The 13,031-nt window shown below is 51.5% G+C and overlaps 1 protein-coding gene across 1 annotated transcript in view; it reads right to left on the reverse strand.

Moving 5' to 3' along the window:
- myocd (myocardin) overlaps nt 1–13,031 on the reverse strand; it is a 60,522-nt gene that overhangs the window by 17,042 nt on the left and 30,449 nt on the right. The window contains exon 3 of the mRNA XM_072455847.1: nt 917–1,083. Within this exon, the coding sequence (XP_072311948.1) occupies nt 917–1,083 (167 nt within the window). The remainder of the gene's footprint in view (nt 1–916; nt 1,084–13,031) is intronic.

Genomic DNA, 13,031 nt, shown 5'->3' on the forward strand with positions numbered 1-13,031 from the left:
CTTTCCTCCATGAATATGAAGAACAAAACACTGTTTTAGTCCACTAAGAAGAAAGCAGAACCCAACGACTTGGCCTAGGGCAGCGGTTACAGATGTGACCTATACTTTAGATAAATATGAGCATTTGTATACAGAGTGTTGTACCTGCACAAACAATACACCAGAGCTGTATAAGTCTTGTTCAAAGGCCTGACTTTAACAGTTGTAAACATAGCAGGGGTTGTTTCTGCACAGACCGAGCCTGCCAAGTGAGCTCACAGCCTCAGAATCTTACCTCCAAACAATCTGTTTCTACATTGGGCTACTGTAGTCCTTTATTCCTCGGGGAGCGTTGGAATGGTTTTGCCGTGTACCCGAGTGCAAAAGAAAAGATACCAGATACAATAAGCCGCTCAAGGCTAAATTGCTGACACGCACCAATGATCTCGGCCATTGACTCAAACTGGTCTCCATATTTGAAAACCTTTAGTTCAGATTTTAGTGGGTAGGTACGTGATGGACTGGCCACTAGTCCAACTCACAATGGGTGTAAGCGAGCAGTTAGTGCTGTATCAACCTTGGTGAGGGCACTATGAGGGCTGTAGTTACCTGCTGCTGGCTGGTGAGGGCGCTGTGAGGGCTGTAGTTACCTGCTGCTGGCTGGTGAGGGCGCTGTGAGGGCTGTAGTTACCTGCTGCTGGCTGGTGAGGGCGCTGTTAGGGCTGTAGTTACCTGCTGCTGGCTGGTGAGGGCGCTGTGAGGGCTGTAGTTACCTGCTGCTGGCTGGTGAGGGCGCTGTGAGGGCTGTAGTTACCTGCTGATGGCTGGTGAGGGCGCTGTTAGGGCTGTAGTTACCTGCTGCTGGCTGGTGAGGGCGCTGTGAGGGCTGTAGTTACCTGCTGCTGGCTGGTGAGGGCGCTGTGAGGGCTGTAGTTACCTGCTGATGGCTGGTGAGGGCGCTGGCAAGGCTGCTTCCCTCTGCAGTGCAGGCTGAGCTGTGGGACTCCGGCTCGCTGACCTGCTGCTCTGGAGACAGGCTGCCGCTGCTGCTGTCCTCCTCGAAGGCGTACGAGTCCTCCTGCTTTGGAAACTTACCATGGTTCACTGCAACACAAGCACAAACACACACACACACAAATTATAATGTCAATAAGATGAATCGCTCCTGTCCCAGAACGAGTCTGCTTAATCACACACAGGCTCTTACAGAGGCCTATTTATATCAGGCCTGCCACAGCTGACAGGAGCAGAGGCAGGTGCACAATGTGGTAATACTAAGGCTAGTTACATCTAAAAGCACCATCCAAGCTATGTTTTGTCATAACATTGCTATCAGAACAGTAGAACTATGTTTGCATTCAAGAACACATATTCTGCATTATTAGTATTGTTATCAGCCTTGAAACATGCTCTTATGGGTTATTATTTAATGCATTTTATTCCTGTTGTGTGAAGTACTTTGAATTGCCTTGTGTATGAATTGTGCTCTACAAACTTGCCTTGCTTATTTTGGTTAAGTTTGCAAAAGTGTTTTCTGTTGTTCTGATGAAATCTGCTGTATTTGCATATAGTATATACTCTAATAGTACAAACTGAAATGGAACTCCGGATCATTTTCACCATATAAACGTCTTTGTGCTGGTTATGTATTTTTGGGGCGTTCGAAGAGTCTGTTGTCGCCCCCTGCTGTCTCTGGGCAGAAAACCATCCTCGTTATCTTTGCTGACATCGACCCAAAGACAACTCTTCAGAGAAACTGGGTCAATTTAAAAAACTGGGAAGACATTTTCACAAAGGAGCTGCAGGAGGAGCTCTGCACAGTGCGCACCACTCACTCTGTTCAGGGATCATTTAATATATGTTCAACTCGTTAATGACAACATTTTAGTGTCTAAATAATGACATTTAACGTTCAGCTGTAACTGAAGCATCTGAGGTGATTGTCTCTGTTCTGTTGGGCATGTTATCTCCATGGAGACAAGCAGTGACCCCTCCAGGCCCAGTTACAGCTCAGATCTGTGGAGAGGTGACCATGCTCACAGTAAGATGAGATCTCTAACTTTGAGATACCTTTAATGCCACAGTGGAACATTCCAGCAAAATCAATATCATCTCCATAGAGACAAGCAGGTAGCGGACCCCCGCCAGAAAAGTTCCATAGTCCAGCTTTAATTTGAACAGGATTTACATTTCTTATTCTGCTCAAACGGCTCCACAGAAGTCTGCAGCTGTGAGATGTTTTATGAAATAGGCGTAACACTGGATGCATCCAGTGGGTTCATTACAACAGGCAGTTTACAATTAGTCCTGGACCTGAGGTTCAGTCTTTAGACTAAGGTAAGACCCTAAGACCCATCATTTCACTCACACTTCATCCGGTTGCAGGAAACCTGTTAAAATGCCCCAAAAAGCAGAAAACGTGACCTGGATTCTGTTGAAGTTGTTGTGACACCCTTGGTGTGCAGAGAAACCAACTATAAACCAAGAGCTCCAACAGAGCTGGACGGTGTAAGCTGTGATGTAGTAGACTTGACATGCACATTGTGCACATTATGTCATTTACATTGCACAGTATCTAGTTTGAGTTCTGTTATACATTCAGCGTGATCCAAATCCAAACAAATATTGTGATCAATATTGCAAACTAATAACTGCATATTGTTTCAGTTCCCTTGAAGGAATAATAAAGGGTTTTTGCCGATTTGAGAACTCAAGCGACTGTTAGTCCCTTTTTAAAAAGTGTGCATGTGCACACTCACCCCCGCGCATGAGCACGCTACAGCCTCGCTGTTACACCTGTGTTTGGTTATTAGTGCGACGGATCACATCATCTCTCGTCTCGGCAGATTTGCGTTTCTTCTGAGCTCAATCACAGTCTTTCTCTGTCGTCATTTTGTTCTGTAACTGAAGGAACTCTCTAAACACACACCGGCATATCAACCACACATGCACAGCCAGGGAAACGTGCTGCTATGCAGGGGACGTGCTGCAGGTGTGCAGTAGGTGCGTCCTATGATTGACATGTGAATGAACTACTCGGCTGTCCACGCCATAATTCCTTTAACCTTGTCCGAATGATGATTATTTTGATTTTTGTGAGTTCACATACTGTTGGGAATCCATCTTGTAAGGCTCCCGCTGATTCGTCTGCAGTCCACACCAGTGGTAAACGGGCCAATCACATGGCACTGAGGGCTTGCAAGTAGGAACCAATCACAGAGCAGCACTGTGGTTTGTCAAAACCAAAACAAACGCCTGTGCCGACGGTCGTACTTCGGCATATTTTGTTTTTCAGAAACATTCACGTTGCGGTACTTTGTGCTTTTCTGAACACTGGATTTAACACAGATTCAATGTTCTGCTTCTTCCGCTGTTGTGGCACTTCAATCAATCAGCGTGAAGTATTTATTAAATGTCCCGATGACTTTTGGTGAAAGACTTTCCAGAGTGAGACACGTGAAGAGTGAGACACAGATCCACCTGGAGTGAGACAGGATAACGTCTGCTTCCCTTTAACCGAATCTGTTCTGCCGGACGTGTGTGGGAGGAGCCGGACGTGTGTGGGAGGAGCCGGACGTGTGTGGGAGGAGCCGGACGTGTGTGGGAGGAGCCGGACGTGTGTGGGAGGAGCCGGACGTGTGTGGGAGGAGCTGGACGTGTGTGGGAGGAGCTGGACGTGTGTGGGAGGAGCCGGACGTGTGTGGGAGGAGCTGGACATGTATGGGAGGAGCCGGACGTGTGTGGGAGGAGCCGGACGTGTGTGGGAGGAGCCGGACGTGTGTGGGAGGAGCTGGACGTGTGTGGGAGGAGCTGGACGTGTGTGGGAGGAGCCGGACGTGTGTGGGAGGAGCTGGATGTTGTTGTTGTCGTTGTTGTTTTATGGCGGTTGGCATCCGAGTGTCGCATCACTGCCAGACTCTATTCCCCAGACTTTGTGGGAGGAGCTGGACGTGTGTGGGAGGAGCTGGACGTCTGTGGGAGGAGCTGGATGTGTGTGGGAGGAGCTGGATGTGTGTGGGAGGAGCTGGACGGGGAGCTGGACGTGTGTGGGAGGAGCTGGATGTGTGTGGGAGGAGCTGGATGTGTGTGGGAGGAGCTGGACGGGGAGCTGGACGTGTGTGGGAGGAGCTGGATGTGTGTGGGAGGAGCTGGATGTGTGTGGGAGGAGCTGGATGTGTGTGGGAGGAGCTGGACGGGGAGCTGGACGTGTGTGGGAGGAGCTGGATGTGTGTGGGAGGAGCTGGATGTGTGTGGGAGGAACTGGATGTGTGTGGGAGGAGCTGGATGGGGAGCTGGACGTGTGTGGGAGGAGCTGGATGTTTGTGGGAGGAGCTGGACGTGTGTGGGAGGAGCTGGATGTGTGTGGGAGGAGCTGGATGTGTGTGGGAGGAGCTGGATGTGTGTGGGAGGAGCTGGACGGGGAGCTGGACGTGTGTGGGAGGAGCTGGATGTGTGTGGGAGGAGCTGGATGTGTGTGGGAGGAGCTGGATGTGTGTGGGAGGAGCTGGACGGGGAGCTGGACGTGTGTGGGAGGAGCTGGATGTGTGTGGGAGGAGCTGGATGTGTGTGGGAGGAGCTGGATGTGTGTGGGAGGAGCTGGATGTGTGTGGGAGGAGCTGGATGTGTGTGGGAGGAGCTGGACGGGGAGCTGGACGTGTGTGGGAGGAGCTGGATGTGTGTGGGAGGAGCTGGATGTGTGTGGGAGGAGCTGGATGTGTGTGGGAGGAGCTGGACGGGGAGCTGGACGTGTGTGGGAGGAGCTGGATGTGTGTGGGAGGAGCTGGATGTGTGTGGGAGGAGCTGGATGTGTGTGGGAGGAGCTGGATGTGTGTGGGAGGAGCTGGATGTGTGTGGGAGGAGCTGGACGGGGAGCTGGACGTGTGTGGGAGGAGCTGGATGTGTGTGGGAGGAGCTGGATGTGTGTGGGAGGAGCTGGATGTGTGTGGGAGGAGCTGGACGGGGAGCTGGACGTGTGTGGGAGGAGCTGGATGTGTGTGGGAGGAGCTGGATGGGGAGCTGGACGTGTGTGGGAGGAGCTGGATGTGTGTGGGAGGAGCTGGATGTGTGTGGGAGGAGCTGGATGTGTGTGGGAGGAGCTGGATGTGTGTGGGAGGAGCTGGATGTGTGTGGGAGGAGCTGGATGTGTGTGGGAGGAGCTGGACGGGGAGCTGGACGTGTGTGGGAGGAGCTGGATGTGTGTGGGAGGAGCTGGATGTGTGTGGGAGGAGCTGGATGGGGAGCTGGACGTGTGTGGGAGGAGCTGGATGTGTGTGGGAGGAGCTGGATGTGTGTGGGAGGAGCTGGATGTGTGTGGGAGGAGCTGGATGTGTGTGGGAGGAGCTGGATGTGTGTGGGAGGAGCTGGACGGGGAGCTGGACGTGTGTGGGAGGAGCTGGATGTGTGTGGGAGGAGCTGGATGTGTGTGGGAGGAGCTGGATGTGTGTGGGAGGAGCTGGACGGGGAGCTGGACGTGTGTGGGAGGAGCTGGATGTGTGTGGGAGGAGCTGGATGTGTGTGGGAGGAGCTGGATGTGTGTGGGAGGAGCTGGACGGGGAGCTGGACGTGTGTGGGAGGAGCTGGATGTGTGTGGGAGGAGCTGGATGTGTGTGGGAGGAACTGGACATTTGATCATTCCCTTTGTAACATTTTTAAACTTTTAAAAGGGGGGGGGGGAGGCTGCCTGTGGTTATGACGTGGTCTTGCTCCCACCGCCCGTCAGTTTGGAGATTCGCATAAAGGAGATAGTCTGTACTATAGCTAAAAACAGCGGGAATCAATCTAAAAAACACTCTGGGACATTTATGAAGCACAAATAGCAATGTAAGAAGGTCAAAAGCTCTGAAAAGTCGATATAGCATGTTATGGGACCTTTAATAAACGTATTTGTTCAAACTGTGGAACGTTCAAGAAAAAAAAAGGAGACGTTCCATCAGAAAAGTTACACGATACAACTTTATGAAGTCAGACTCTTTTGTGTTAATGAAATTGAGCTCAGGATTAAAAAGTATATTTCAGGAGGATTTAGATTCATTTGATAAAGAATGTTTAGGGTTAGTGTTTGTGTGGGGGACCGGGGCCAATAAGACCTCATGGACCCACAGGCGCGTATGGTATTATTATATATGAAATGATATATGATATGATATATGATATATGATATGATATATGATATGATATATGATATGATATATGATATGATATATGATATGATATATGACATTATACATGATATGATATATGATATTATATATATATGAAATGATATATGATATTATATGTGATATTATATATGATATTATATGTGATATGATATATGATATATGATGATATATATATATATATATATATATATAAATATATATATCAAATAAGAAAGTGGCTTCCACCACAGCAATATACGTCACTACTACTAATGTATACTCTTGTACACTAATGTATACTCTTGTACACTAATGTATACTCTTGTACACTAATGTATACTCTTGTATACTAATGTATACTCTTGTATACTAATGTACAGTGATCCCTCGCTATAACGCGGTTCACTTTTCACGCTCTCGCTGCTTCGCGGATTTGTATCATGCATTGTGTTCTGCATTCTGATTGGCTAAACAGTCTCTCCGCGTCTTCTCTACCTGTGTCTTTAACGTTATGGATTCATATGAACACGTACGTAAAACCACTTGCCAAATTGAAGTTTGCGAGGCCGGTGAGAGCGGCGTGTGAGCTTCAATGTTGAGTATTTCATTGTATAATAACTGTAAAAAAAATAAAGGTTTCTACTTCGCGGATTTCGACTCCCGCGGGTTCTTCTTGGAACGTAACCCCCGCAATAAACGAGGGATCACTGTATACTCTTGTACACTAATGTATACTCTTGTACACTAATGTATACTCTTGTACACTAATGTATACTCTTGTACACTAATATATACTCTTGTACACTATGTATACTAATATTCAAAGGTATGAACAATCTAGTCCCAATCTAGTCTCTGCGTGTTTTACTGCCTGGCAGGATCGTCCCTGTAAATACAAAAATAAGGAACTGACGTCATTCAAATTCCCGTCCCAATCGTGCAGCCCTAATTTACAGTTCTGGATATTACAGTGGGTTTGTGTCCACACGTCTTCTACACGTCCAGAGCTGGAGGATGGAGCGGGTTCATCACTCTGAACAGCTGCTCAAACACCAAACCTCAGGTGACCCAAACCATGAAGACAAGACACGTAAGAGAAGACAAGAGACAAAAGAGAAAATAAGACATATTAGAGAAGATAAGACACATAAGAGAAGATAAGCCCCTCCCTGCCTGAGGGGAGTGGCCTCCTGCCTGAGGGGAGTGGCCTCCTGCAGAGATGAAGTCTGCAGCCGATCACTTTCTCAGCAGAGGGTGCTGTAGTCTCTGTTTGTCCCTGGCTGTTTCTCCAGCGTACCACACGGTGATGGAGGAGGTGATGGAGGAGGTGATGGAGGAGGTGAGGATGGACTCAATGATGGTCGTGTAGAACCATCATCTGCACTGCAGCTTGTCTTTCCTCAGCTGCTGCAGGAAGTACATCCTCTGCTGGGCCTTCTTGATGAGGAGCTGATGGTGGCTCCTCCCACTTGAGGTCCTGGTGATGGTGGTGCAGAGGAGGTGGAGGGAGTCCACAGTGGTGATGGGGGAGTGATAGTTAGGGGGGGCTGGGGGGCTTTACTTTTCTTGAAGTCCACGATCATCTCCACTGTCTTCTGAGCGTTAAACTCCAGGTTGTTACCGCTGCACCAGGACACCAGCAGCTCCACCTCCTGTAGACAGATTCATCCCCGTCCGAGATGAGCCTGATGAGGGTGATGTCGTCATGGTGATGAGGGTGGTGTTGTCATGGTGATGAGGGTGGTGTCGTCATGGTGATGAGGGTGGTGTCGTCCGCAAACTTCGCAAACTTGATCAGTTTCACAGAGTTGTGGCTGAAGGTGCAGCAGTTTGTGTACAGGGAGAAGAGCAGGGGGGAAAGTACACAGCCCTGTGGAGATCCTGTGCTGATAGTCCCAGTGTCTGAGACATTCTTCCCCAGCCGCACACACTGCCTCTGATCTGTCAGGAAGTCAGTGCTCCCCCTGCAGGTGGAGTCAGCGCTACTCCTGCGGGTGGAGTTTCCCCCTGCGGGTGGAGTCGGCGCTCCCCCTGCGAGTGGAGTTGGCGCTCCACTTGCGGGTGGAGTCGGAGCTCCCCCTGCGGGTGGAGGCGGCGCTCCCCCTGCGGGTGGAGTCGGCGCTCCCCCTGCGGGTGGAGTCGGCGCTCCCCCTGCGGGTGGAGTCGGCGCTCCACCTGCGAGTGGAGTCGGAGCTCCCCCTGCGGGTGGAGTCGGCGCTCCACCTGCGAGTGGAGTCGGAGCTCCCCCTGCGGGTGGAGTCGGCGCTCCCCCTGCGGGTGGAGTTGGCGCTTCTCCTGCGGATGGAGTCAGGCACGTTGAGCTGGGAGAGCTTGTCCTGGAGCAGAGCAGGAGGTGGTGTTGATGCAGAGCTGAAGTCCACAAACAGGATACTGGTGTAGGTTCCCGGGGAGTCCAGATGCTGCAGGTGAAGTGGAGAGCCAGGTTGATGGCGTCGTCCACAGACCTGTTGGCTTTCTAGGCGAACTGCAGGGGGTCCAGCAGGGGGTCCAGCAGGGGTGAGGTGAGGGACTGGAGGTGGGCAAGGACCAGAAGCTCAATTGACTTCATGACTATAGATGTCAACGCCACAGGTTTGTAGTCATTAAGTCCTGTGATCCGGGGCTTCTTGGGAACAGGGACAATGATGGACGACTTGAAGCAGGCAGGGTTAAAAATGCCAGTGAAGACAGGGGCCAGCTCGCCTGTGCAGTGTCTTAAGGTGGCCGGGGTGACACCGGCTGGTCCAGCAGCTTTCCGAGGGTTGGATTTCCGAAATAGTCTGCTTACATCCTGTTCCTGAACTACGAGAGGGGCGGGGAAGGTGGGGGGGACTGAAGTTGGGTTAGCAGAGGTGGCCACAGTGGGGGAGGGGGTGTCAAATCGAGAATAGAAGGTGCAGAGCTGCTGGGCCAGTTTTCTGTCGTCTGCGGAAGGGGGGGCTCTGGGCTTGTAGTTGGTGAGAAGCCGGAGCCCACTCCACACAGGGGCGGGGCCACTCCACACAGAGGCATGGCCACTTCACACAGAGGCGGGGCCACTTCACACAGAGGCGGGGCCACTTCACACAGAGGCGGGGCCACTCCACACAGAGGCTGGGCGACTCCACACAGAGGCTGGGCCACTCCACACAGAGGCGGGGCCACTCCACACAGAGGCTGGGCCACTCCACACAGAGGCGGGGTCACTCCACACAGAGGCGGGCCCACTCCACACAGAGGCGGGGCCACTCCACACAGAGGCGGGGCCACTTCACACAGAGGCGGGGCCACTCCACACAGAGGCGGGGCCACTCCACACAGAGGCGGGGCCACTCCACACAGAGGCGGGGCCACTTCACACAGAGGCGGGGCCACTCCACACAGAGGCGGGGCCACGTCACACAGAGGCGGGGCCACTCCACACAGAGGCGGGGCCACTCCACACAGAGGCGGGGCCACTTCACACAGAGGCGGGGCCACTCCACACAGAGGCGGGGCCACTCCACACAGAGGCGGGGCCACTCCACACAGAGGCGGGGCCACTTCACACAGAGGCGGGGCCACTCCACACAGAGGCGGGGCCACTCCACACAGAGGCGGGGCCACTCCACACAGAGGCGTGGCCACTCCACACAGAGGCGGGGCCACTTCACACAGAGGCGGGGCCACTCCACACAGAGGCGGGGTTGTTGTTGGAGAACTGCTGCTTCAGACGTGTATTGTACTGAGATCTAGCTCTCGACACCTCCTGCTAAATCCATATTTTGCATCTTTGTAGCGCTCTCTAGCTCCGCCCCTGTGCTCCGCCTCCTTCTGCCTCAGCCTTAGTTTTGGTGTGAACCAGGGTTTGTCATTATTGAAGGTGATTTTAGTGTGTGTTGGTTTAATGTTGTCTTCACAGAATGTGTGATGTCACAGTGTCCGTGTAGCTCCTCCCAGTCTGTATTGTCCAAACACACACGTAGCTCCTCCCAGTCTGTAATGTCCAAACACACACGTAGCTCCTCCTCCTCTGCCTCATTGGTCCACCTCTTAGAAGTCCTCACTACAGGTTTGCAGAGCTTCAGCCTCTGTCTGTACGTGGGGATCAGGTGAACCATGACGTGGTCTGACGAGCCCAGCGTGGCTCCGCCCACAGCGTGGAAGGCGTGGCTGACTGTTGTGTAGCAGTGATCCAGCGTGTTCTGCTCTCTGGTCGGGACTTTAATAAACTGTCTGTACTTTGGTAGTTTGGGGCTGAGATTCCTCTTGTTAAAATCACCCAGGATAAAACACAAGGAGTCAGGGAAGGTCCGCTCCACGCTCAGAACCTGGTCCGTGAGCGGGCGCTGCGCCTCCTGCACGTTCACGCTCGGTGGGATGTAAACAGGATGAATGAGGCGAACTCACGTGAAGAGTAGAATGGTTTGCAGTTGATGAAAATATATATTCCAGATCAGGAGAGCAGTATTTGTCACATGTCACATGTAAAGACCAGGTAATGTTGATGTAGAAACAGACTCCACCACCACGTCTTTTCCCTCTGGAGAGCTCTCTCACTCGGTAAGAAAGGAGCACCTTGAAGCCCTCCAGCTCCACAGCTCAGTCCGGGATGGGTTCACTGAGCCACGTCTCCGTAAAACACAACACAGGAGATGAAGAAAAGTCTCTGTTTCGTTTCATCAGCAGCGCCAGTTCATCTAGTTTGCTGGGTAGTGAGTTCACGTTGGAGAGGAAAATCCCAGGTAAGGGACAGGGGCCTCTGCAGGGACAGGGTTAGGGTCAGAGCTCTTTCGCTGCACTGTGGTTATATGTTAGGGCCCTTGCACTGTGGTTAAGGGTTAGAGCCCTTTCACTGTGTGTCTTGTGTATTATGGAAGTGGTGGTACATGACCTCACCCTAAGGGATTACTTAAAACAAAGTACTCCAGGGATGTTTTCGAGGGCCAATTTTACAATATTTAAAGAGGGTTAGAGTACAAAGTCTTGCAGAGTATGTGAGATTTAATATATGGATCTCCTGGACGCACATCTCTGGAGACATGTTTCCATCCAGGATTAGAGATGAAAGTGAGCTGCGTAAGGGGCTTATCTTTACAGGCCTATCAGGTTCTGTGTGTAATACAGACCTCCAGGGCTGTGATGGAGCAGAACAGGGCTGTGATGGAGCAGGGCTGTGATGGAGCAGGGCTGTGATGGAGCAGAACAGGGCTGTGATGGAGCAGGGCTGTGATGGAGCAGGGCTGTGATGGAGCTGGGCTGTGATGGAGCAGAGCTGTGATGGAGCAGGGCTGTGATGGAGCAGGGCTGTGATGGAGCAGGGCTGTGATGGAGCAGAGCTGTGATGGAGCAGAGCTGTGATGGAGCAGGGCTGTGATGGAGCAGGGCTGTGATGGAGCAGGGCTGTGATGGAGCAGAGCTGTGATGGAGCAGGGCTGTGATGGAGCAGGGCTGTGATGGAGCAGAGCTGTGATGGAGCAGGGCTGTGATGGAGCAGGGCTGTGATGGAGCAGGGCTGTGATGGAGCAGGGCTGTGATGGAGCAGGGCTGTGATGGAGCAGAGCTGTGATGGAGCAGGGCTGTGATGGAGCAGGGCTGTGATGGAGCAGGGCTGTGATGGAGCAGGGCTGTGATGGAGCAGGGCTGTGATGGAGCAGGGCTGTGATGGAGCAGGGCTGTGATGGAGCAGGGCTGTGATGGAGAAGAGCTGTGATGGAGCGTTTGGATGTGTTTTGTTACAGCTACAACTCTGGACTTTGCACTTGACATTGTTCTCACACTTTGGGTCCTTTACATCAGGTCAATAAACAAAGATTTCTGTTCTCTATATACATATATACATGGCAAACGCACACGCTCCCGCGCACACGCACACGCACACGCACACACAAACACACACAAACACACACACACACACGCACACACAAACACACACAAACACACACACACACACGCACACGCACACACAAACACACACAAACACACACACACACACAAACACACACACACACACAAACACACACACACACACAAACACACTCACACACACACACACACACAAACACACACAAACACACAAACACACTCACACACACACAAACACAAACACACAAACACACTCACACACACACACACACACACACAAACACACACACGCACACACAAACACACACACACACACACAAGACTGTAAATGTGAATCTCCAGCACAATCCCACACCTCTTCCAGCCATTTGCATTTGCTGCAGCGACCATGACCACGCCCTCCTCTTATCAGCTCTGGGCTCTGGACTGTGTTCTCTACACACTCAGCTCCTTTATCTGCTCCTGGAGCCCGGAGCCCAGAGCCCGGAGGAGCCCGGAGGAGCCCGGAGCCCGGAGCCCACAGTACATACAGTTTGTACACGATACATGCAGTTTGTACACGGTACATACAGTTTGTACACGGTACATGCAGTTTGTACACGGTACATGCAGTTTGTACACGGTACATGCAGTTTGTACACGGTACATGCAGTTTGTACACGGTACATACAGTTTGTACACGGTACATACAGTTTGTACACGGTACATGCAGTTTGTACACGGTACATACAGTTTGTACACGGTACATACAGTTTGTACACGGTACATACAGTTTGTACACGGTACATGCAGTTTGTACACGGTACATTGGTTTGTGCCTGCGTCAACATTGATAAATCCTGGTGAGTGCCTCTTTTTTGGTCGTACACATTTGGGACGGAGCAGCGTAAATGCCGGAACAAGTCGGCCCCGACCAAACTGAGAAAAACTGGCTTTTACCTTTTTTTCCCAAATTTTTTGATTTTCGTTGTTTTGCAGAATGTGAAAGTTGAAGTTATGAATAAGCCCCTGTGTGCTTCAGATAACACTGTTGGTTGTCTTAAACGTATACATTAAGCTGTTAAAAATGGGTAGTTTTCGGGTCTTTTC

Source organism: Eucyclogobius newberryi, unplaced genomic scaffold (genome assembly GCF_026437365.1).
Source record: "Eucyclogobius newberryi isolate DKJ021-1_F unplaced genomic scaffold, fEucNew1.0.hap1 SCAF_20, whole genome shotgun sequence".
Taxonomy (NCBI): Eukaryota; Metazoa; Chordata; class Actinopteri; order Gobiiformes; family Gobiidae; genus Eucyclogobius; species Eucyclogobius newberryi.